At 39.0% G+C, this 26,089-nt stretch overlaps 2 protein-coding genes across 10 annotated transcripts in view; one reads left to right on the forward strand and one right to left on the reverse strand.

Moving 5' to 3' along the window:
- Positions 1-4,470: 4,470 nt before the first annotated feature.
- Positions 4,471-7,947, reverse strand: TIGD2 (tigger transposable element derived 2). The gene is made up of 2 exons (XM_025998088.2): positions 7,502-7,947; positions 4,471-7,327 (listed from the first exon to the last, which is right to left on the reverse strand). Exon 2 carries the CDS (start codon positions 6,385-6,387, stop codon positions 4,810-4,812), a length of 1,578 nt encoding a protein of 525 aa, XP_025853873.1. The 5' UTR covers positions 6,388-7,327; positions 7,502-7,947; the 3' UTR covers positions 4,471-4,809.
- The window catches only part of FAM13A (family with sequence similarity 13 member A), a 346,947-nt gene continuing 328,791 nt past the window's right edge, over positions 7,934-26,089 (forward strand). For 5 of the 9 annotated variants that reach the window (XM_072755665.1, XM_072755668.1, XM_072755671.1 and 2 more), the window contains exon 1: positions 7,938-8,354. The gene's annotated coding sequence lies outside the window, so the exon portion shown is untranslated. Of the gene's footprint in view, positions 8,355-26,089 lie in introns of all 9 variants that reach the window. The other 4 variants (XM_072755676.1, XM_072755678.1, XM_072755666.1 and 1 more) reach the window with 3 other exon arrangements.

Raw genomic sequence — 26,089 nt, forward strand, 5'->3', positions numbered from 1 at the left:
AAGTGTGGAAAACAGGATTTCTTACACATTTTATTATGCATTTAATAATATCTTGTTTTTAGCTTTCCAAAGTATACTAAACAAGTATGTTCTTGACAGGAGTGTGAGAGCTAGGTGGGCTGGGGGCTTGGGGTGATGTGAATGAGGAGAAACAGTGGGGAGCTGCCAAGAGTGATGGGCTCCAGCACCCCCGGGTGATTTTCACACAGAAAGGAAGGTGGCCACCCTGCCAGCATGTACAGACATGGCTGGATCCACCCTCTACCCCCAGGACCCCAGGCCTGGTCTTTTGATCAGAAGGGAATTAAAAAAGATGCCCTCGTGATGAACTGTGCCTATCAGTTGCATGGAGCTTCATTCAAGAATTTTCTGAGCCTGATGGATGTACAACAATACTCAACCACCTGGTGAATAATACCAGTGGAAGCGCTCTCTGGAATTACACACAGCACAGTTCTGGATGCTAAAAGTGGTTTTAAGAAAGGCTTTGCCTGAGTACCACATAGATTCCTACAGCATGGATGCCCAAGAGGGAACAGAGGACTAGGCTACTTTACAGCTTCCCCCAAGGGCTGAGATTTCTGACCTTGCCTCAGACAGGAATGTTTGGTTAGGCCTCTCCTAGCTCCCTTTGGGGGCTCCTTGTGAAACAGGTAAAGTATTACACACAGGATGGTGTTGAGGATCACAAAATATATGTTGACTTGTAGAACACTCAGCATTGTGCCTGGCACATAGCAGACATTCAGCACACGAATTGGGAGCACTCTTTGTCCTCCAGGAGAGACAGAACTTCATTAAGAGACTTCCAACCTGTGTCAAGGAGGCAGGTGCTGTGCTGGGATCCAGGATGAAGTAGGATAGAGATTACAGTGCAGCTCTTGGAGGCTCATTGTCTAGAGGGAACCAATATCCTTGGCCACTAGACCACATCTCGAGCTGAGAGAAGCAACTTCTACTTCCTCCTTAGTCACTGTGTGACTTTGGGCAGACCAATTCCTTTCTCTGGGCCATTGGTAGGGAAACCATAGAATTTCTAAACTGGGACACTTGAGAGTAAAAGGGGCACTATAATGCTTACCCTGGGAAAACTAGTGTAAACCAGGACGTTGCAGGGCAAATCAGGCCCAATGACCCCTGGACTCATCAGAGGGAGACAGCGCTGTTGGTGCTGCTGCTAGTATGGCTCGTGCTGCTTCGTGACTGGGTCCAAGTCTACCCTCGCTTTACCACTGAGTGTGCACAGGCAGTTTGCATTTCTTCTTTGAGCACACAAGCTTATCATCGCACAAGTATGCCTTCAGCTGCTTGGAAGAACCCATTTCTTTTTGAGCCTGTTATCTGACACTGCAGCTAGAACTGGCCCCACCTGTGTTTTTTGTTTTTACTAATGGGCCCCCATGGTGATTGACAGCACACACTGTAGTCCTAGGAGCCCCGGGGACTCAGCACTGCCCTCTAAGTCATGCAGACACCCCAGCCAGCATTCCCAGTGATGAGGCAGTGCCTTAGACCTCAACTGGGGTGCCCAAGCTCCCTAGATGTCTACACCGTTACCGTGAGAGAAGAGCTGTGACTCTTTGGGCCAAGCCTGGAGATCAGGGGTTCACAATCAACAGCCATAGGATTGTGTAATCATTGATGTTTGTAAAAGTTTGCAGTGTGCCTGTATAACCTGCTACCCTTTTACATTTGAAGAAACGGGTTCAGAAAGGTTCAGAAAGCTACCAAGGTTATCTAAGGAGAAAGTGGAGACGCTGGTGTTTGTTCGCCTTTAACAGCCCTGCTCAGCCAGGGTTCTTCAGTGTGCCAATGGGGTATACAAGATGATTTTAGGTTACAGATGGTCAAGTTGTTAAAAATGGTTGTTTTATATTTAATTTGAACTAAACAAAGACCACAATTGGCACACAAGACTTGTGACTGTGCATATATCATTGCTTAGGATATAAAGTATATCTTTAAATAAGAAAAAGTCAGCTTTGCAAAAATATCCAAATAATAAGTGAACATAGCCTTCCTGAACAACTCCAAATTGAGAGCGCAGGTCCTAGCTTTGATTTATATGGCTCTAGCCGTATTCACTGAAGGGATAGTGTCTAAGCCTGTGACTTAAGTAGCTGTGTCCTCCTTCAGCTGTGCCATTTAGTCCACTATGTTCCTCCCTAAATCCAGAAAATTTATGATGAAGTGGCTATACAGCTCAATCTGAAACTAGAGTGAAAACAAAAAGAATACCAGCATAAAAGTGCCATTATGATGCTATAATTCTGCTTAAATTGACTGTGGCTATTGATCTGGGCCGTGCCAACCCTTCCATATTGATTGAGCGAAGTATTCCAACAAACTCCAGTATTATTGAGATTGAATTATGAAACAGTAACTATTCCAACTGCACTTTTTAAGTATCCTCTTAACTGACAAACACTTTCCATTTGGTCTGAAATTTTAGTCTTTCAAATCCTAAAAAAAAAATGCACTTGTATAAATAGTGACCAAGTCAGAATTTGTGACTATTTTCTTTAAAGGGCACAAAGTCAAATGAGAGCACATTAGTTCTGTGCTTCTCAAACTACAATATATATAAAGAGCACGTGGTAATGAAGATAAGATGTATATTGCCAGAAGATATATAACCTGTTTATATTAATTTCCATGATAAAACACAGTATTAAGCCATTTAAATGCCATAACTGAAGGGAGTGTGATAAGTTTGTTAGCAAAAAGCTCTGTGAAAAATGCAAAGCAACATTCAAATATGTCTTAGCATTATCAGGTTTCAGAACCCCTTAGTTTCCAAGAAGCAAAATAGCCTCAGGACTCAACCATGTAGTTCTTCATTTCCTCCGGCCTATCCAGTAATTGAAATTGTGTAAATTGAGAAAGGTATGTTAATATACACATTTTCCCAAAGAAAGTCGATTCTTAGTGGTTTTCTGAAACAGCCTTTCTTGAACCAAAGCCTCAGCCCAAAAGGCAGAAAGAACTCGGTGCTCTAATGATAGCTTCATGAAGAATTGTCAGGGATCCTAAAATCTCAAATAAATCACAACAAAGCTCCCTATAGATGGCTGGGTTTAATTCCTATAACCAGGGTTTTCTGTCACTTTTGCTCTGAATTTTTCCACTGATTCTATGCTACCATAATTTGACAAAATATTTCAAATGTCCTGCCTACTATCTTATCTAGTTTAAAGGCATTTTATTGCTTCTGTGAATTATGCCAATACTAGTAACATAGATTGTCTTCTATGAACAATGACAACATATGTTTATTAGCAGGCTAGGTAGCAAAGAAATTACAATTCCATTCTCATTTCTTTTATAATTCAACCTAAGAGGTCTTAAATGTGCCTGCATACCTCATTGCACCTAGCAGTAGATGGTCAGGAAGTGACTTCTAAGCTGGATAAACCTTTCAGTTTTCACTGAAATAAATTATTAATTATGACCATCTACTGCTAGGCACAGTGAGGTATGCAGGCAGAGTTCTTTTCTTTCACTTCCCTTTCAAGGATTTTCCCAATGCAGCAACATCACAGTTGAGTCACATACTGGATCTGTTCAGCATAACTTTTGAAACTCATAGTTTTAGCAACTCAGTAACAGTAGCTAATGCTCAGGACTTACTCTGAGCCAGGTTCTGCTCTAAGCCTGTTATTAACTTAAAATTCATATATTTAATCATTTGTTCCTCACAAAAACTCTCTACATATTATTCTTATTTTACATATGGGTGAAATGACTTGCCTGTGATCACACAACAGCCTCTTCTACAGTGCCTTTCTCATGTTCTGTTTAATGTTAGTCCACCATTCATGTGATGGATGATTTCACAAATTATATGTATGCTTATGTTTTCAGTATCCTCAAAAAAATGCTATAAAAATTTAAAATATATTTTAAAAATTTAAAAATATATTTTAAAAAATTTAAAAATATAAAAAGCATACTTTGTAAGCTTTTAAGTGTTACATAAATATCAAACAGCTTAAAAATATATCAAACAGCTTAATAAAGAGAAAAACTATTGTTATATCTATACTAATAAAGGATCCAAATAAAAGATAATAAATTTTAACTCTCACCTCCTCTAATTACAATGGTTTGGGAACTGAAATCTATTTTTCTGGAATAGGGGTGGCATTCTCTCCACAACTATGAATGCACTCTCCCTACTGTCAGATGGAATAAAAGTAAAGTGCAAGGCCTTTCCTTGGAGATAATATTTTTTCTTCCTTCGAAACTCAGAGACAGCCAATGTAATTGCTGACTGCCCAAATACTGTTGGTATAGAATGCCTGTTTAAGCTTGAAACTATTTTCCTTTACTTCTCTTTCACAGTGAAACACTTCAAGCATAATGTTTGGTAAGTTCTAAAAATTCCAGCAGGTGAAAACATCATGGAAATGGAAACTTATCCCCACCATATTTCATTTGGAAACTGAAGTTCAGAGAAAGTCATAAAAATTCCATTTAAGTAAGATTTATTGATTGCCTAGAGTGTGCATGGTCCTCTATTACACACAATGAAATTCAGGCACAAAACAGACACAAGATCCCTGGCCTCAGGTACCTTATGATCTAACTAGTATACTACAGATTAGAAACAGTAAACAAGTTACATGGCAATGCTCACTTACTAGAATCAACATTAAAGAGCAGTAATTTAAGTAATCCAAAATGGTGTCTAATCCTAAAATCATTTATAAAATGCATTTAGCCTTGAAATCCACAGCACTTCAAACAAGATAATGAAGTTCCACTGCAGATAAAGTCACAAAGATACAAATACAGTTAACAGTATTATTAATGACTTTTGTTATTTTGGATTTTCTGTTTTCTTCTTATTATCGTTCGAAGCCTCCGTAATACCAGTTTATCAGACAAAAGCATGTCATCTTGTTGTTCTAAATAATCCAGCAAGTTCTCGGTCCATTCAAGTGCAGCTTTATGGCTAATATGCTTCTCTGGATTCAGTTCTGCTTTCCTAGTCTTATTGGAGTGCTTTTGTTCAGCAGGCTTGGCCTGGTCCTCAGCACCTTCACTGTCAGTTAGCACCTGACAGCTTGAGTCATTACTCCGAGAGTCAAACCACTGATCAATATTCTCAATGTCAACATGTTCACAGTCTTCTGTATTCTGTAAAACTGTTGCTAAGTTAGCTGCTAAAATGGCCCCTTCATCAATGTTCATGCCTGAATTCTCTTCATTGCTAGGGAAAAGTTTTTTCCATGCTTTGGTTATGGTATTTGATTTTACCATGTTCCAAGCTCTTGATACTTCATAAATTGCATCCAACACTGTCAAGTTCTTCCAAAACATTTTTGGGTCATTTCCTTCACCCATGTATTTCTGGAGAAGTCCTGCTCGGTAGTATCTTTTTACTGTGGCTAGAACCCCCTGACTCATAGGTTGAATTAGACTTGTGACATTTGGTGGCAAATATTTCACAATTATTCTACCATCATCTGAACTCAATAATTCTTCATTTGGATGTGCAGGGGGAAAATCCAAAAGAAGTACTGCTTTTTCTAGAAGCCCCTGGGACTTCAAATGCTTCTGTACCTGTGGCACAAAGTATTTTTCAAACCACTGTCTGAAAACAGAATGTTCTATCCATGCACTTTTTTGACTGAAATAAGTGACAGGAAGGTTTGAAAGGTCAGCTCCTTTGAATGCACGTGGTTTTTTTGCTTTTCCCACAACACAAAGATTAAGTTTGTGTAAACCGGTGGCGTTTGCACAACACATAATAATGATTCTCTCTCTGCTTGACCTATAACCAGAAGTATTTTGCTCAGTTTCAAGAGCTAATGTCCTTGATGGTAGACACTTCCAGAACAATCCAGTTTGATCAGCACCATAAATTTGCTCTGGTTGTAGATTCTCTCTCTCAACAAATTCCTGAAAGTTACCACAAAATTCACTGGCAGCAGTTTCATCTCCTTTTAACTTCGTCCCTTTACCAGCAGCCTTCGGAATACCATGGCGCTGCTTAAATCGAGTTAGCCAGCCAGATGACGCATTAAAATCACCTTCCATCCCCAGAGCATCAAAAAAGAATTTGGCTTGTTTTGCACAAATTGTTCCAGACACTGGAATCCCATCTGTTTTCTGTTGGTTAAACCACTCTATCATAACCCTATCCAGTTCCTCATATGTTGAAGACTTCATTGATTTACGTTTGGATACCCCACTGGTAGGATCAGAACTGTTTGCATAGTTTATTATTCTTTCTTTGTTCTTTTTAATATCACGAACTGTGGATTCACCAATTCCATACACCACAGAAAGCTTTTTGAAAGAGATGCCTTCCTCAAGTTTCTTGATAATGTCAAGCTTGTCCTTAATTGTCAACACCACACGCTTACGTTTCCCCAACATTTTACGTCTTATTTTAAGCAATTACTAGACAAGATAATTAACAACTAGATCTGAATACAATAAGACTAGAAAATGTATTAAGATACCTTCCCTTCCCCACCCCCCCACCCCCGCCCCCACCCGGGGACCTAGATGGACGGTGTGCTGTCCAATTTCTAAGCCAGGCCTATGTGACTCTCTTCACTTTGCTGTTTTCAAAGCCTCCAAAGTTCTTTCAACAAGGACTAGTTTTAATTAAACCTATTTTCTTTCTTCCTTTTCACTTAGTTTAGGGTCTTTCCTTGAACTGCACTCTCAAAGAAGACTGCAACCAAGAACTGTACCAGCAAGGTCTCTAAAATAGTCCTATTGTGTATTCAATTTTTCTTGCCATCATTACAGGTGAGATTCTTTGCTAGAGGAACTAAGGCTCTGATGGGACTATTTGGGGACATGTGCTAGAGAATAAATAGTTTAAGAGAGGACCTGTAGACATGACATATAGGAAAACACAACGGAAAAACTCTTCCCGACTTTTGTCCTTGTCAGGCAGTGCACTGTAGGGAATACCGCCTCTTTTAGGCAAAGACTGCTAGAGATTATTCAAGTGGGTGGTTATGGAAATCATAGACAAGCGAGGTAAATAAAGCAAGCTGGACAGAAGTGAGCAGTGCAAATAAGGTGAAAATGGACAGGCAGAAAACTCTATAGTTTAACATGACACAAACTTCTACCTAATGTATTTGGCAACTGGAAAGGCAAAAGGTGGACAAGAGGTGGTGTCACATGATTAAAGAAAGCATTAAAAACTTCATTGGTAGAAATCAGAACTCATGGTAGAGGGTATGAGGTGGAAGGCTCAGTGAAGATGTTAAAATAATCCTGGTGAAAGATGATCCTCGATGGGCCAACAGAAGTAGTTCCTGTGGGGAGCTGTGTAAGCACTCGGTGCCTCCGAAACCTAAAGGAAAATACCAAAAATATTTTTTTCAATATCAGGGTCTGTGGCATTACTCAGATCTATCCTGCAACTATACTGAGAAAAATCAACGCCTCCTATCAGTGTGATGACAAAATCCGACAAATAATGCTCTCCGGCATTATCTGGAGTGACAGCGGGACCTGGATCGCCTACCTCCCGAAATCAAGAGGTCAGAGACAAGCCGCGAGAGCGAGGGCCTGTCCCCGCGGGGCGAGCTCCGGAGCGCGGACGTCTCTGCTCACGCGGAGGGAGCCCGGGTTCCTCCTGGACGCCGGCGACCAGGGTGTCACCGCCGCAGCGAGCGAGCGAGCGAGCGCCCGGCCCGGGGACGCCGGTCAGCGGGCCGGGGGCATCGCTCTCCGCCAGGCTGCGCGGCGGCCACACTGCCCTGAAAGCAAATGGAGTCTCTAGAGGGAAGCTGACACTGGCGGCGGCGCGGCGGCGGCTGAGGCGGCGGCGGCGGCTGAGGCGGCGGCGGCGGCGGCGAGGGGCGAGCGTCGCCGCCGGAGCCGGAAGGCGGGGGATTAGGGTGCACGCGCGCGCCCCCGCAGGAACGCTGTGTCGGCGAGGGGGCGGGGCCTACGCGGGCGGGTGCGCGCGGCCCGGGGGCGGGGTCTCCGGTGAGAAGGCGGGAGGGCGCGCCCCCCGCTCCCCGCCGCCGCTGCAGCGCCTTCAGACGCCGCGTGGGTTTCGCGAACGGCCTGGCTGCTCCGGCCCGCCGGCTATTTTGCCGGCCGGCAGGGGGCGCTACAAGTCCACCCTGTCTGGGCCCTTCTTTCAGGGGCTTGCCTACTGCGGGCGAGGCTTTCTCCACGCTCAGGTGGAATAAAAATCGCAGCCTCCGAGGGCTCGTGAGAAAGCTGCGCATCCTCAGGGGCCACGGACGTGGTGCGGACGGGGCTGGGCGAGCACACGTGGAGCGTGTTTACAGACAGCGGCCGCGACGCCCGCGCCTCCCGGCACCTGCCGGCTGGGGCTGGACGAGGAGCAAGGATCATGGGCAAAGGTAGGAGCGAGCGGACGCGGCCGCTGGCCGGGGCGGGAAGGCTGGCTCCCCGGGGGACCGGGTTCCGGAGAGGAGCTGGGGCTTACCCTCCGCAACACGTACCTGCACGGGAAGGGCGCCTGCCCGGCGTCCCAGAAGCGCAGCAGGGGTTGGTCAAACTGGGTATCGAGTATTTCCTCTCTGGTTGCGACGCTTCAGGGCTTAAGTCACGGTCACCATAGAAGCGGACCCTGTGCGAGACCGACTGCACCTGGGACACGCGTGGGACTGGGAGAGGCTCTCTGATCAATTCCCTGCAGCCCTTTTACTCCTGCTTCTCAGTAATAATAAGGGAATTAATTGCAGTTTGACAAACAGTTCCCTTGGTTTATTTTAAGTGGAGATATCATTCGTTCTGTTTTGGCCTTCTAAATGGACCGAATGCTAGCACCTGTGCACTGATAACCTCCGCGATGAACCGTGCCTTATCCCCTTTCCCGGACTTGGTGCCTTGCGGGGTCCCCGGAGCCCTCCCAGGGGAGTGGCTGCACCTTCATCCTGCAGCACCTGTTTTCCAAGGAAACGCATTTAGCCTTGTCTCTCTGTCGCGTGTGTGTAATACTTTGGAAATGGAAAAGGCTAAAGTTTCCCCAATACCTGAGCATAAATGTCTAGCCATTTACAGTTAACATAAAATAGTACAGTAATTCCTCGTTTATTTGCAAAGGCCATATTTTTGCAAAAAAAAAAAAAAAAGTTTCCAAAGGGAAATGACCCGAGCATTCAAACTGCAGCAAAGAGATGTTTGTTCATGCTAAGCCTTCTATCTGACTCCCCCGCCAAACCGTTCAATTGCCTTCCTGAAAATCGCAGCATTTCTGTATCTGGCACGATGGAAATCATTGATATCCTAGGCATGCTGGGAAGTGGCTTTAGACAAATACCTGGTTTTCCTAAAGGTAGGTCTCCTTCTCCTCCTCCCCCTCTCCCACCCACCCTTCACCCCATGTGCCAAGCAGACAGTTTCAGCATTTTTGGTGGACTATTTTGGGTAAAGTACAACTTCATACTAGTTTTATATCACTTATTAAAGTTTGCCCCCCCCCCCCCCATGCTTGTAAGAAGCCTGAAAACAGTTGTATCTGATATATTATCCATTCCTCATACAGGAGGAAAGCTGACTTTTACTGAGTACTAACCAAGGGAGGTGGCATGTAACCAGATGTTAGCAGTTTGGCTTTCACCCCTGCCCACCAGCCTACTGGCATCACTGGGTCCTATAATATATTTAAATAAAGTGAACCCTGACTCTTCTCTCCCTTCACCAATATCTCTGGGGTTTAATTTCCTTCCAGATACCACTAGATCATTTTCCTGTTTCTGCTGATTCTTCAGCTTGCTCAAGTCTTTCTCTCTCTCTCTCTCTCTTTAAGGTTTTATTTATTCATGAGAGACAGAGAGAAAGAGACATAGGCAGAGGGAGAAGCAGGATCCATGAAGTGGGACTCGGATTCGGGGTCTCTAGGACCACGCCCTGGGCAGAAGGCAGGCGCTAAACCGCTGAGCCACCCAGGGATCCCCAAGTCTTTATCTCTTAAAGCTGTTGTTCTCTTTTCATCAGCTCATGTAAGTTCAAATCTGGAACATGGCCCACATGCCTTGAGTTCTTCAGAACACCTCGCACAAGGCAGGCAGTTGTATTTAGTAGGCTTTTTTTTTTTTTTTTTTTTTTTAAGATTTATTTGAGAGAGAAAGCATGTGGGCGAGCGCACAAGCAGGGGGAGGGGCAGAGGGAGAAGCCGGCTCCCGTCGGAGCAAGGAGCCTAATGTGGGACTCAAGACCCTGAGATCAAGCCGATGGGAGAGGCTTAACCCACTGAGCCACCCAGGCGCCCAAGTAAACTTTTAATAAGATTTTAACCAAGACAGCCGTGTCTTTACACAAGCTAGTTTTCTCTGATTTCTTCCTTTTTGTTGGGGGGAAGGGTGGCTAACATGCCAGATTTACATTACAGTATGGGGGGAGGGCTTAAAGTAGAACATGTGTTTTATTAGGAGCCAGGTTAGCCACAGGCAACTTCTTATTGTCTACTCTTGTCCGGTCACAGCTTCATTTCCGCCTGGCTATGCTGTCCTCTTCTTTGTCCAACATTTTTCTATCTTTGGGTCCTCTCTCCTCTTCTCTCTTGGCTCTTTGTGAAATCTGAAGGTTCTTTTTCCTTTATTACACACAGCAATTTTATATTCTTTTTTTTTTTTCTTTTCCTAACTGTCCTTTACCATTCACTGTGATTTATTCTCTAATCAGAAGACATTTCACTACTTAGGGAACTCTACCACCAGTATTTCTTAACTTCTAGGTGCATGGGATATCTCTTAATCCTTGTACTATGAGGTCAATGTTACCTCTATTTTATGCCCAATGAAACAAAAGCTAAACAAGTATGTGAATCTATCCAGTGCAGATGGCAGAATGGAGAGTTGAGCCACATCTATTTGGTTTTAAAGGCACCATGCTCTGCCAGCCGTCACAATTGAAGTATTTAGCTCAAAGACATGAAAAGAGGGAAAAGTATATGTGATTATTTCTGCATAAAGTTGCCATTATTAAAATGGAATTTTTGACATTAACCTACCAAAAAGGCATTCTAGTTGTTGAAGGTATCTTAAGTCTGTAATAGTGCTCATCAGACATGGCATTTGGTTCATTGGACAGCCGGTTTTCTGAAGACTACCCCAAATCACCTGAAAGTGGACCTCTAAATTCCCTTTCCTGCTGAGATAGTATCAATGCAAATACATATCGTGGCCTCACTTTCAGTAGTATGCTTTATGCATGATAGTGTTATTGTAATAGTGTTATAATCGCTAGGTAGAACAAATTCTTGCTTTTTGAGTTTCATTTACTTTATCAGTGACCCTCATTTGTTTGGAAATTTATGTTTAAATTGCTCAAATTAGCTACTCCAATAAGCTTAAGATTAGGACATGATACTATTACTCCATTTGCATTAAACTGACTTAATATCAAATAGTATTTCTCTCTTAATTGAAAAATACTGTTAATTGAATTGCATAAATGATTTCACAAAAACCATTTAGTATCACCTGCTTTAAGGAACATAAAGTATTGAGGGGAATTTTCTGGCTCAAATATAATTTATTTTTCTTTTTGAGTGTGTGTGCATGTGTATGTGGGTTAGGGCAAACAGGATGTAGAACAATTGTTATCACTAAAAACTTGTTCTTTGAAGTCTATTTTAGCTGTAAAGTTATTTTACTTTGTATTATAGATAAAACCCCAAAGTATCCACTTATAATATTTTCTAAAAATCCCTTTTATATGGTTAAAAGTAGAAATAACTTTTCCACTTGAAAATTTCTGGACAGAAGTGAAAGATCAGATTACTCACTGGAAAATCCCTTATCATTTTTTTAAAAGTTGTTAACATGATATTGAAAGATAGGGATTTTTTTTTTTTTATACTGAGTCCTATTGATGCCCAGTAGGAGGCTTTTAAACTTAATTTTCTGTGTTTCCTTATTGGCTGGCAGTAGGTTTTCAAGAGACTGGCAGCATAGGCAAAGATAAGAGGATGAATTCCTAGGAAGATGGAAGAGATTTAATAGGCTCAAAAAAAAATTGCTGGTGGAAATGTTTAAGGAAAAGTTAAACTTGCTTTTTGAAAAACGTAGATATAGACTGAAAAAAACGTGAATTGCTAATTGATGGCATCAGTGTGGGTTGGAGGCTTGAGTGAAGTTTATATACCCACTTTACCAATTCAAACCTGCCTGGTTTCCAACTGTTCTTTAAAGGGACCCTCAGTCCCTTTAGATTGGTCAAATCCATTTTACTGAGAACTACTGTGCACCAGACTGCTCATGCTCCCTGTCTTCCGCACATGCAGTTTCGTACTTTAAAGCTCTGCTTGCTGTCCTGCCAGCCTAGAAAGTCCTCTCCTTCCTCTGTTAATCTGTACATCCTTTTGTTCTAGTTGGTCTAAAAACTTGCTTTTCCCAAGGTTGCTCCTCAGACCTGATGGGTCAGAATCAGCTGGGGTCCAAAGTGTAGCTTCTGAGGCTGACTCCAAGGAGGAAGCCCAGGAATCTTTCATTTTTAGCAAGCATCCCAAGTGACTCTAACACGCTGAAGTCTGAACACCTTATATACTGACAACCATTTTGAATATTAACCATTTTGACATTCTTCCCTCATAATACATTCTTTTAGAACGGAGTTTTTCTTCTCTCCCCTATTTTCTTCTTAAATTATAGACCGTTTTTGAAGGAAAATATTAAATACAGAAAAGCAAAAAAAAACAAGCATACCAGCATTCAGAGATAATAGCTTTAAACATTTTGGGGGTGTAGCCATTGTCTGTCATATATCAATGCAATTATCTCATATATAGTATGCGTGTATACATTTTTTAATAAGAACACAAAGTCCCAGTACACATAAAATTTTATATATACTCTTAACAGCATCTGATATTTTCTGATATAATTGGGCTTACTGTTGCAACAAGGGAGACCCAACCCTTGGAAGACAAGACCATGGAGTGTCTCAGAGAGAGTCAGGTGGAGTTTGTTATAGGATTTCTGTAAGATGACTTTAGGGAGGTTTAAAGAAAGTAAGGAATCTGTTCTGGTTTGGGAGCTCTCAGAAAGCAGGAACAATTTGACTCTTGGGCATCTTAATTTTTATTCAGGAAGCTAAAAGGACAGGCTAGAGTTCCACTGAAGAAGTCCTAATAGTCAATCCTGCAAGCCAGGAGAGGGCAATGTTTGGTCATTTTTGTGCATTTCCCACTCCCTTCTTCTTATATTTCTATTGAAATGGGATTATGCAGTGATCTTGTTTATGTCTTTTTTTACCACAATCATGGAGGGTCCTCCTCTAATGTCTGTGAAGCTATTTAGACTACTCTGGGTAACACCATGCCTACCTCTTCAAAGTTTTCAACAAATCCTCAAAGGATCCACAGTCCAAAAAGCTTAGATAGTAATCATTGATAAGCTTATTCAGCCTTGAAACTATCCCTAATTTAGTTGTATAGATAATCCCATAATGCAATTCTACCTTAGTGAGACTCTGTTATGGTTGAAGAAGACAGTTATTAATGCTTGGTTTCCATGCTTCTAGTTTAACAAGGTCCCATGATAGTGCTTCTCAGACAGCTTCAATCAATTTTCAAAGTTTTCATCACCCAGAAATGAATCCCATACCATTAGCAATCACTTACCATTTCCCCCCCCCCCCTCTCCTGCTCCCCAGCCCTTGGCAACCACTTGTCTCTATGGGTTTGCCAATTCTAGATGTTTCATATAAATGGAATCATATGTGTACATCATGACTAGTTTCTTTCACTTAACATAAAGTTTTCAAGGTTTGTGTTATAGCATGTATCAGTACGTCATCTTATGTACATTATCAGTACATCGTTTTCTTTTACTGCTGAATAATATTCCATTATATGGATATAGGACATTTTATTCATTCATGAGTTGATGGACATTCAAGTTTCTATTGTTAGGCTCTTATGAATATCCATGCACAAGTTTTTGTACATATGGACATATGTTTTCATTTCTTTTAGGTATATAACTGAGATTGGGATTGCTGGGTCATATGGTAGCTCTATGTTTAAACTTTTGAGGAGCTGTTTCTAAACCAGGTTACATTTTTACAATGCATGAGGATCCTTTGTTCTTTCGTACTGCTAGAACATAATACCACAGACTGGGTAGCTTATAAACAACAAATTTATTTCTTACAGTTTTGGAGACTGGGAAGTCCAAGATCAAGGTGCCAGCAAATTCAGTGTGATGACTAGGTAGGACTCCCTGCTTCATAGATGGTTCCTTCTTGCTGTGTCTCCACATGGGGGAAAGGGCAAGGGATCCCTGAGTTTCTTTTATAAGAACACTAATTCCATTCATGAGGACTCCACCCTCATGACCTATGCACTTCCCAAAGGCCCCACCGTCAAATGCCATCACATTGAGCATCAGGATTTCAACATAGAATTTTGGAGGGACATAAACATTTATACTGTAGCAGGCTCCAATTTCTCCACATCCTCACCAACACTTGTTATTATCTGTCTTTTTGATTTATCAACATACTACTGTTGCATTTCCCTATGGCAAACTCAAGCATCACTTTGTGCTTATTTATCATTTATCTTTTTTGGAGAAAAGTTGATTCATATCCTCAGCTGTTTTTAATTGGGTTCTAACAGTTACAATGTTATATATTAAATGATCCAATTTACTCTTCCTCCCTGGTTTTCTTAGAGGAGAAACAAAATAAATAACCTTCTGAGGAGTATCTCCTGTTTTTAGCCCAATGGATATTGATAATACTGCTTGTGATATACTGTCCCTTTACTAAAGGATTCCTGTGATAAATTTTGAGTATTTTTAATGTCAGAAAAAAGGTGACTTCCAGATGAAATTTAGCTTTATCTAACACGAGAATTAGATATATCCATGTTAGCACTGACTTACACAAATCTAAGATCTTAAGTTTGTGCTTAATTGCCATAGCTAATTCACTCTGAATTCCCACTTTTTTCTTATCTTTGGCTGTATTTTTAAAATTTTAATGTTTTGATGGTAACTCCATTTTTATATTATAGTTATCTCAACCATTGTTTTGGAAGCATGTAAACAATAAAATGGAGAGACCAGACAGGCAGTATGTCTTAGTAATAAACTTTATGGGTTTTAGAAACAGTCTCTGGTTTGTACTTCTACCACCTACCTGCCTTGGAATCTCCAACTGGTTTTATAAAATTTTACACATTTGGAAAATGGGAATAAAAATCATACTTATTTTGGTTTTGTTACAAGGGTTAAATGGTATGTGTAAATCACTTTGCAGAGTACCTAACACTCTGCACTAAGCAGTAATACTAGTTATGATTTTATTATTTCCTACATCTTTTGACTAGAAGGAAATACTTGTATTCTCTTAAACTAAGAAAGGAGGCTTTGAAAGAAGCTATAGATAACTAAAAGACAACTATAATGGAAAAGGCAAGATTAATTCATACACATATAATGATATTGTAGAGCATTTGTGAGGGTGGATTATATATCTATGGTTGTATTTATTAAGGGATTCACGAAACTACCTCAGGGTTATCTATTGAAAATTCTCATTTCATAAATCCAAACCAAGTGCACATTTTCTTTCTTTGCTTTAATCCTAAATCACAGAATGTTACATATATCGTGGTTTTGACAGATTTTTTAGCCTGAATTTAGGCATCTCAAGGGAATGGTAAAGACACAAAACGTGGGTATGATGTGACTAAGAGTCTTCAAATAGTCATCCTTTTGGAAAATGTTTGGGATATAAATGTTTATTATTTTGTTCTCCTTCTATGGTTTAAAACCTACAAAAAATTGGAGAAAGGGGTCTAGCTCTTCCCTTGCTATTAGCGTTTTTATTAAGTTTATTAGCTATTAACTTAAACCCTGGCATGGCAATTTGAAAGGTGGTGTTAGGTGATCTTATCTTTTTTCCTTGGTGTTTCATATTTTCCCCCTCTTTTATGAATGCATATAACAACTTGAATATGCATATATACACACACACATAAAAATACACCTATATACCAACATCCATATATACATATTTTTTCCCAGCTCTTCGCTTTCCAAACTTAAGCTTGTAGTATTTACAAATTTCTGTTTTCCCTCTCCCTTCTATATCATGTTCTTTTCCTTTGGGGATGTAATAGTGGAACTACCTAACAATTTGGAAAGTCCCTATCAACATGTACTAAAATTGATGTACAATTACATAATTGCTTGTTGAGAAGAAACTTAAGGGATTGTTAAATCCATCATTTTGAAGCTGCCTGGAATTTTAAAATTTCTCACTTCAACTGGCAGTTTGTTTCCAGGACTGCTAAAAAGAAATAGGGTGATTTATTTAACAATGATATCTGCTAACACAATACAGGACTTAATTTTGCACTGAACTTCTTTGTTCCTAAGTTATTGGTCGTCTTTTTTAAACAATAAGTGGTTTTAGTTTATCATTGCTACAGTCACAGAAGTTTTTAGGTGAATTTAAAAAAATTTTTGAGTACACGTGACATACAATTTTATATTAGTTTCAGATGCCTAGTATAGTGACTCAGCATCTGTATGTCATGCTCACTACAAGTGTAGCTGCCATCTGTCACCATACAGTAATATTATATTCCCTATGGAATGTCTTTCATTACAGTGATTTAGTCATCCCATCTTAAGCCTGTATCTCACACTCGCTTTCATCCACTTTCCCATTCCTCCACCTTCTTATATGGCAGTCATCAGTTTTCTATAGTTACAGGTCTGATTCTCCTTTTTGTTATTCATTTGATTCATTTCTGACATTCCACACATGAATTAAATCATTAGGGCATTTGTCTGATATATTTCTTTTAGCATGATACCCATTAAGTCCATCCATGTTGTCATAGATGGCAAGATTTAATCCTTTTTTATGGCTACATAATATTCCTGTCGATATGTGTGTGTGTGTGTGTGTGCACGCGCACATGCGCACACATGCGTGTTATGTTTATCAGGGGTATTGGTCTGGTCTGTAGTTTCCTTTTTTTTATTGTGATGTCTTTGGTTTTGGTATCAGGGTATTGCTGATCTTGTATAATGTATTTGGAAGCTTTCCCTGTTCTTCTGGGGTTTTTTTTTTTTTTTTTCATTATACTGGCTAGCTCCATCCATATTGTTGCAAATGGCAAGATTTTTTTCTTTTTTATGGTTGAATAATATTTTATTGTATATACCACATTTTCTTTATCCATTCATCTATTGATGGACACTTGGTTTGCTTCCATAGTTTGGCTATTGTAAATAATGCTGCAGTAAGCATAGGGGTGCATGTATGCCTTCAAATTATTGTTTTGGTATCCTTTGAGTAAATACTCAGTAGCGTGATTATTAATCATAGGTAGTTCTATTTTTAATTTCTTGAGGAATTTCCATACTGTTTTCCACAGTGGCTGCACTATTTTCAATCCTACCAGCAGAGCACAGTGGTACCTTTTTCTCATCATCCTCACCAACAATTGTTGTTTCCTCAGTTTCTGGTTTTAGCCATTCTGACAGGTATGAGGGGATATCACTTTGTAGTTTTGATTTGCATGTCCCTGTTGAGTGATGTTGAACATATTTTCATGTGCCTGTTTGCCATCTGTATGCCTTTGCAAAAATGTCTGTTCATGTCTTTTGTCCGTTTTTTTCATTGGATTATTTGGGTTTGTTTGTTGAATTGCGTAAGTTCCTTATATATTTTGGATACTAACCCTTTGCTGGATATGTCCTCTGCAAATATCTTGTCCCATTCAGTAGGTTGTCTATTAAATTGTTGATTGTTTCCTTTGCTGTGCAGAAGCTTTTTATTTCGATACAGTTCCAATAGTTACTTTTGCTTTTGTTGTCCTTGCCTCAGGAGACCTATCTAGAAAAATGTCAGTATGGCCGACATCAGAGAAATTACTGCCTATGCTCTCTTCTAGGATTTTTCTGGTTTCAGTTCTCATGTTTAAGTCCTCAATTCATTCTGAATTTGTTTTTGTGTATGCTGTAAGAAAGTGGCCTGTTTCTTTCTTTTGCATGTACTTGTCCGGTTTTCCCAGTACTATTTGTTGAAGACACTGTTTTTTCTCCATTGCATATTCTTGCCTCGTCTGTTGAAAATTAATTGACCATATAATTGTGGGTTTATTTCTGGGCTTTCTATTCTGTTCCATTGATCTCTGTGTCTGTTTTTGTGTCAGTACCATACTGTTTTAATTACTGCAGCTTTGTAATATAACTTGAAGTCTGGATTATGATTCCTCCATTTTGGGGGAGGGGGTTGGTTTTTGTTTTTTGAGATGGCTTTAGCTACTTGGGGTCTTTTGGTTTCATACAAATTTTTTGTTTGTTGTAGGTCTGAAAAAATACTGTTGGTGTTTTGGTAGGCATTGCATTAAATCTGTAGATTGCTTTGGATTGTATAGACATTTTATCAATATCTGTTTTTCTAACCCATGAGCATGGAACATAGTTCTGTTTCTTTTCATCATCATGAATTTCTTTATCAATGTTTTATAGTTTTCAGAGTACAAGTCTTTCATCTCTTTGGTAAGTTTGTTCCTAGCTATTTTATTCTTTTTTTGGTGCAATTATAAATGGGATTGATTTCTTAATTTCATTTTCTGTTGCTTCATTATTAGTGTATGAGAATGCAACTAGTTTCTGTACATTGATTTTTGAATACTGCAATTTTACTGAATTTATCAACTCAGTTTGTTTGCTGGAGTCCTTGGGTTTTCTATAGTATTATATCATCTCCTAATAGTGAACGTTTTACTTCTTTCTTCATAATTTAGGTACCTTTTATTTCTTTTTGTTTGTTGTCTGATTTTTGGAAGGATCTGGTTATAGTTTTATCAATTTTGTTGATCTTTTCAAAGAACCAGCTCCTGGTTTCATTGATCTGTTCTATTGCATTTTTTGTTTTGTTTTGTTTTGTTTTTAGTTTCTCTGTCATTTATTTCTGCCCTAATCTTTATTATTTCCTTCCCTCTGCTGGTCTTAGTTTTTGTTCTTTTGCTAGCTCCTTTAAGTGGAAGGTTGGGTTGTTTGAAATTTTTTGTGTGTTGAGGTAGGCCTGTATTGCTATAAACTTCCTTCTTAGAACAATTTTTGCTGCAACCCAAAAATTTTAAATCTTTTAAAATTTGTTGAGATTTGTTTTATGGTCTAATATGTGATGTATTCAGGAGAATGTTTCATGTGCACATAAGAAGAATATGTATTCTGCTATTTTAGGATGGAATATTCTGAATATATGTTAAATCCTTCTGTTCCAGTGTGTCCTTCAAAGCCACTGTTTCCTTGTTGATTTTCTGTCTGGATGATCTTTTCATTGATGTGAATAGGGTGGTAAAGTCCCCTACTATTATTGATACTACCAAATAGTTCCTTTATTTTTATTGGACATTTTATGTATTTGAGTGCTCCTTTGTTGGGTGCATAAATATGTGCAATTGTTATCTTGTTGGATTGTACCCTTCATGATTATATAGTGTCCTTCTTTGTTTCTTGTGACAGTCTTTGTTTTAAAGTCTATTTGGGGGTACCTGGGTAGATGAGTCAATTAAGCATCTGACTCTTGATTTCAGCTCAGGTCATGATCTCAGGGTCCTGGGATTGAGCCCTGCATCTGACTCCCTGCTCACCAGGGAGTCTGTTTCTCCCCTTCCCTCTGCTCCTGCTCCACTTGTGTTCTCTGTCTCTCAAATAAAATCTTAAAAAAATTAAAGTCTATTTTGTCTAAGTATTATTACCCTGGCTTTCTTTTGACACCCATTTGCATGATAAATATTTCTCTGTCTCCTCACTTTCAATCTGCAGGTATCTTTAGTTCTGAAATGAGTCTTTTGTAGGCAGCATATAGATGGGTCTTGCTTTGTTATCTACTCCAACACCCTATGCCTTTTTTTTTTTAAACATTCCTTATTTTTTTTTTAATTTTTATTTATTTATGATAGTCACACACAGAGAGAGAGAGAGAGAGAGGCAGAGACACAGGCAGAGGGAGAAGCAGGCTCCATGCACCGGGAGCCTGACGTGGAATTCGATCCCGGGTCTCCAGGATCACGCCCTGGGCCAAAGGCAGGCGCTAAACCGCTGCGCCACCCAGGGATCCCACCCTATGCCTTTTGATTGGAGTATTTAGTCCACTTATATTCAAGGTAATTATTGATAGATATGTATTTGTTGCTATTTTGTTACTTGTTTTGTGGTTATTTTTGTAGTTTTTCTTTGATCCTTCACTTGCTTTCTTTCATAGTTCATTGGCTTTCTTTAGAAAAGAGAGATACTTGATTCTCTTTTTTCTTTGCATATATATTACTGGTTTTTGACTTGTTACAATTAGGTTTGTATATAACATCTTCTGCATATAGCAGTGTATATTAAGTTAATTTCAAGCCTATTCTTTTTTCTCCTCTCTGCCCCACATTTTAGGTACATGGTAATATTTTATATCCATTTATTTTGTGAGTCTTTTGATTTTACAGATATTTTATTGCTTCTCTGTTTCCCACTTTTCATACTCATGGTCTTTCCTTTCCACTCAGAGTCATCTTTTTTTTGGAGGGCTGGTTTAGTGGTCATGAGATCCTTTAGCTTTTGTTTAATTCTTTATCTTTCCTTCTAATCTGAATATTAACATTGCTGGATAGAGTATTCTTGGCTACATATTTTTCCCTTTTGGTACTTTGAAAATGTCATGCTTCTCTCTTCTGGCTTGCAAAGTTTCTGCTGAAACATCTACTGAAAGCCTTATTGGGGGTGGGGGGGTTCCCCTTGTATGTAACTATCTTCTTTTCTCTTTCTGCTTTTAAAATTCTCTCTTTATTATTACTTTTGCCATTTTAATTACTATGTATCTTGGTGTGGACCTCCTAGGGTAGATTTTTCAGGGGACTCTTTGTGCCTTCTAGATCTGGATATCTGTTTATTTCCCCCAAATTAGTAGCTTTCAGTTGTTATGTCTCCAAATAAATTTTCTGACCCCCTTTTTCTCATTCTTCTGAGATCTCTAGAATGCTAATGCTATGCTTGATGGAGTTAGAGTTTTCTAAATTCTCATTTTGTATAATTTTTTTTTTTCTCACCTGCTTAGCTTAATTACAATTCATTACTCTATCTTCTAGGTCACTGATTTGTTGTTTTGCTTCCTCTAGCCTGCTATTTATTCCCTGTTGTGTATTTTAAATTTCATTTATTGTATTCTTCACCTCTGATTGGTTCTTTTGTAATCTCTGTTAAGGATCTCACAAATATCCTCCACTCTTTTTTCAAGTACAGTGAGTGTCTTTATGATCATTACTTTAAATCTCTGTCTAGCATATTACTTATTTGCATTTCACTTAGGTCCCTTGCTATGATTTTTGTCCTGTTATTTCTTTTGGAATATAATCCTCTGTCTCCTCATTTTGTCTAACTGTGTCTGTTCTCTGTGTTAGGAAAGTCAGCTATGCTTCCTGCTCTTGAAAGTAATGGCTTAATGAAGAAGAGATCCTATAGTGCCCTGCAGTGCACTATTTCTTGCCCCCAGATCCTGGCATTTCTGGGAGTGTCTCCTGTGTGTGTTGCATGTGCCCTTCTGTTGTGTCCTGGCTGCTTTTGCTTACAGTTTAGTCTACTGCAGAGTCTCTCTTTGCCTGTTGTGGCAGTGTTTGGTTCCTGGCCTGACTGCATAGTTTTTAAAATGTGTGTGCTGGTCTGCTTGTGAAATGGCACCTGCTGCCACTTGCATAAGGTCTGGGTATGGGCATGGGGCAGGTGCAATTTTAACAAGGTGTGCTCTGGACTTCCACAGAGCCTGCTACAATTCCACAACTGCCATCTGGACCAAGGCCTCATAAAACATGCTCATCAGGAGAAGTGGAATTGGCAGGATTTGCACTGCTTTTCTGGGTGAGGGGCACCCTTGTCAACGGAACTGAGACAAGCATGACTGGAAATGGCTTATTTATTGAAGTGTATGGGAGCAGGGCTTGATGTAAGCAAGTTAAATAGTGAATGTCAGCATGCTGGTTCCAGCAGGCTGTATGTTTATGCTAAAGGGCAAAAGAGGGAATTGGTGCCTTCCAATTTCTTTGTTCTTGGAGGAGGCTTCCTGGGATCTCTGCTTCTTCAAAACAGGCTCTGAGATGAGTAAATAGCTTTCTCCCATACGCCCCAAGAGTTTTTCAAACAACTGCTTCTCTGCTGTATCTTCAGAGGGCTGGAGGGCTCTTCATGGTGCTGTCTTTTTAAGGGCACAGATTCAGTTTCTAATTGCCTTCCAGGCTTTCCCAAAACCAAGCGGCTGAATTTTAAAATTCCAGGATTTAAGTCCTGCTGGTTTTAAGAACTCAAAAAATTGGGTCCCCCTTGCTTTCAAAGCCAAATGTCATGGGGTTTCATCTTCCCTGTAGAGGCTTCCAGGTATGATAGCCTGTTTCTTGCCCTTCTCCATGACTGTGTACCCAACCCCCACTAACGCCCCCCCCTCCCCAGTCCATTTCACTTCCCATTATGTCTCCACCCTTCCAACCCTCTTTGATGTGGCCTCTTCTCCACTTTTAGTTGTGGAGTTTGTTCTGCCAGTCTTCAGGTCGTCTTCTGGGTTATTTATACTGGTGTAAGTGTTATCTTGTGTCTGTGGGATGAGGTGAGTTTGGGGTCCTCTAACTCTGCCATCTTCCCACACTCCCTGGTTTGAGGTTCTTTGATGTAAATGACTAGGAAATTGATTCATCTCAGTTTGCAGAAGTTCAGTGCTTGATCAGTAGGAGTTTTGCTGTAGTCTAATGAAGAACATTGTTACATATAAAATAGAGATGTAGCATCAATTCATTTCTGTAAATAATAAACTATTACAGCTATAGTCGTGAGATGTTACTATTAAATAGTTAACTGCCATATGAATGCCCAGGAATCCTATAGTAACGCTCCCTCCATCTTTCCTAACAGTCCATGACAGCCTACCATATTAGAACTCATGAGTTTTAAGGCTTCCAGGAATATGTTATATCCATTAAAAATAATCCACTGGAGAGGAACATAGTCTGCAATAGTACATGGCACATGGTATTATCTTAGTAAATATTTGATTGTTAAATGAGTTAATGGAGTTTTGAGTTTATATTCTGTTTGTATATACACCTTACCAGTTGTGTGGGCAAATAGTTTGGTTTCTGAGTTTCATTTTTTTTTTTTTTCTCTAAAGTGGGAATGTCGGCCTTTATATCCTAGCTTTTTAAAATGTTGGTTGAGATAATATAGGTACATGTGTTTAATAATTGATATTTTTAAAAACTCTCAAGGTACTTCTTTTGTTCCAATATTTTTCTCAGTTGGAATATTGGTTTACAGTTTATACCTTGTAACTGGCATTGATGTTCAGATGTTCATAATGTCATTACCCTTAGTCTAGTCATGATTGGAAACCAAGTACATTCCAAACAGGAATTTACTTTTCTTTATTTCATGCATTTGTGAAAACATAGGACTCAGCATAGGTTTGAAACCTTACTTTGCCCATTATTGGCTGTGTAAATCTGAACCTCCCTTGAACCTCAGTTTCATTTGAGAAACATAAATAACATGTATGTTGTGAAATTGTCATAACTAAATGAGAATATATGTGAAGGCCTTTAGAGATAAAAAATTATTAGTAACTCCTCCCTATACTCCATTCATGAGGTTAAATATCTTTTAAATCTAGTTCTGGAAATTTTTCCATTAATAGAAATATTTCCTTATTCATATATATATATGTGTGTGTGTGTGTGTATACATATACATACATGTATATATGTATTATATGTATTATGTATTATATATAGCAAAAGGGTTTTTTTTTTACTTACTGGATTTTTAAAAAATATATTAACTGCATTTATCACAGTCATACAATGGGTCAGGGTCATTACACGATTATATTTTAAGAGTAGATTTTTGTTTTAAAAAGTTGAAAGTAATTGCCTCAAGAATTTCAGCTTAACTTTTATTCAGAGGTAAGATTTGAAAAAACTTAGTGGACTCTTCCTTGTTAAAAAAAAAAAAGTTGAACTCAAATATTAGGGACTACAAACCTATCTTTCCGTGAGCACTATGCTCCTGCCTATTCTTCTGTCTTATATATTAAGATATATATTCTTAATAAAATTATAGGTTATAATTTAAACTTCTTATAGGAATAAAAATCATTATATATTTTTTCTTCCATTTTATTAAGATAAAACAGACATACAACAATATAAATTTTTTTCAATATAAATTTTAGATGTACATTTGATAATATATATGTTGCTAAATGATCACCACAATAAGTTTATTTAGCATCCATCACCTCACATCCCTTTATAATTTTTTTTCTTGTGAAGAGAACTTTTAAGATTCACTCAGTAGCTTTCATATATAGAGTGCAGTATTAATTATAGTCACTATGCTGAACATTACATTTGCAGGACTTATAAATGGAAGTTTGTACCTTTGACTACCTTCACCTATTTTTCCACACTTTCATTTTTTACTCTTTTTTTTTTTCCAGATCTCTGGATTTTTTTTTCTCTAAAATGCCTTACAAATCATGTCTATGCTCACACAGTTCAATTCTTTTTCTGATGACACTCATGGGATCCTATTTCTTGTCCTGACTTTTTAAGTGGGTCCTAAAGTGCTTCCAGTAACAACCAAAGATTTATCACCACACATTTAATGCATTAATTGTACAAATATTTGTTGTGAGGCTTGAAAGGAAATACAATAAGAATATTACTCTGTCCTCAAAATATTTCAATCTAGAAAGATAGATTTGCAAACAATAACAGTGCTACGTGTAAATATTTTATGAGTGGTTTAAACCAGGCATATGTGCACACAGAAGAGTGGTGTTAGGAATGCTAGTGACAGTGGTGCTGGGCATTGAGGTATATATATATATCTATGTCTATCCATATATGTATATATACATATATGTATATGTATAGCTCATACACATATGAGTTCCCAAATAAGAGGGAAACAAAGACATTTCCGGTAAGTACGAGATCATAAACAAAGTTTCTGAAGTGTGACAGTGCACGCCTTATTTAATTTAAAGAACAGCAATATATTGTTTCCTATCAGTGCTATAACAAATTACCAGAAATTTAGTGACTTACAGCAACACAACTTATTATCTTACTATTCTGGAGATCAGAAATCTGAAATCAGTTTCACTGGACTAAAATCAACATTCTTCTTGGTACTCCAGATGAGTTCTTATATTTTCCAGCTTCTAGAGGCCATCTTCATTCCTTTGTTTATGGTTTCTTCCTCCATCTTCAAGCCAGCAGCTTTGGATCTTCACATCTCTCTGACTAAAATTGCTGCTTGTATCCTGACAGCTCTTCTACTTCTGACCCTCCAGCCTCCTTATTATAAGGACCCATATGATTAGATTGAGGGAGATAATCCAGGGCAATCTTCCCATCTCAAGATCTGTAACTTAAATACATCTGCAGAATCCCATTAACAATGCAAGGTAACCTGTTTACAAGTTTTGGGGACTAGGAAGTGGATCTATTTGGGGGGTCATTATCCAGCCCACCACACCCAAGAAGACTAGAATGTAAGGTATAAAATGGTATAGGTATAAAGCTAGTATGGAATTTGATTTTGAAAAACTTTGAAAGCCATGATAAGGAGTTTGGAACTTAATTTTTAGGCCAGCAGTTTTTATTCTTTAAAAAAGTTAAAAATATGAAGATGGATGCTCAGTTCCATGTACATACACTCAAAATTCAAATATAAGTACTTGAATGATCATAGGTCACTTGAAACTAATATATGGAGTCTTTAGACCTAAAAAGAAAAAAAAAACAATCAGAAAAGTAACAATCAAATCTGTTTCAGAAGTGTAGTTAGTAGTATACGGTTGGTTGCCAATGTCCTTGTACCAAAGGAATGCTGATGAGGCACAACATTAAAAAAATTTTAATTAAAAAAAAATGGCTGCAAGAACACAGAGGAAATTGAAAATTTTTTCAGGGGTGCCTGGGTGGATCAGTCAGTTAAGTGTCTACCTTTGGCTCAGGTCATGATCCTAGGGTTCTGGGATTGAGCCCTGTGTCTGGCTCCCCGCACAGCTGGGAGTCTGCTTCTCCCTCTTCCACGGCCCCTTCCCCCAGCCCCCACTT

The sequence above is a fragment of the Vulpes vulpes genome, chromosome 4, assembly GCF_048418805.1.
Source record: "Vulpes vulpes isolate BD-2025 chromosome 4, VulVul3, whole genome shotgun sequence".
Classification (NCBI taxonomy): domain Eukaryota; kingdom Metazoa; phylum Chordata; class Mammalia; order Carnivora; family Canidae; genus Vulpes; species Vulpes vulpes.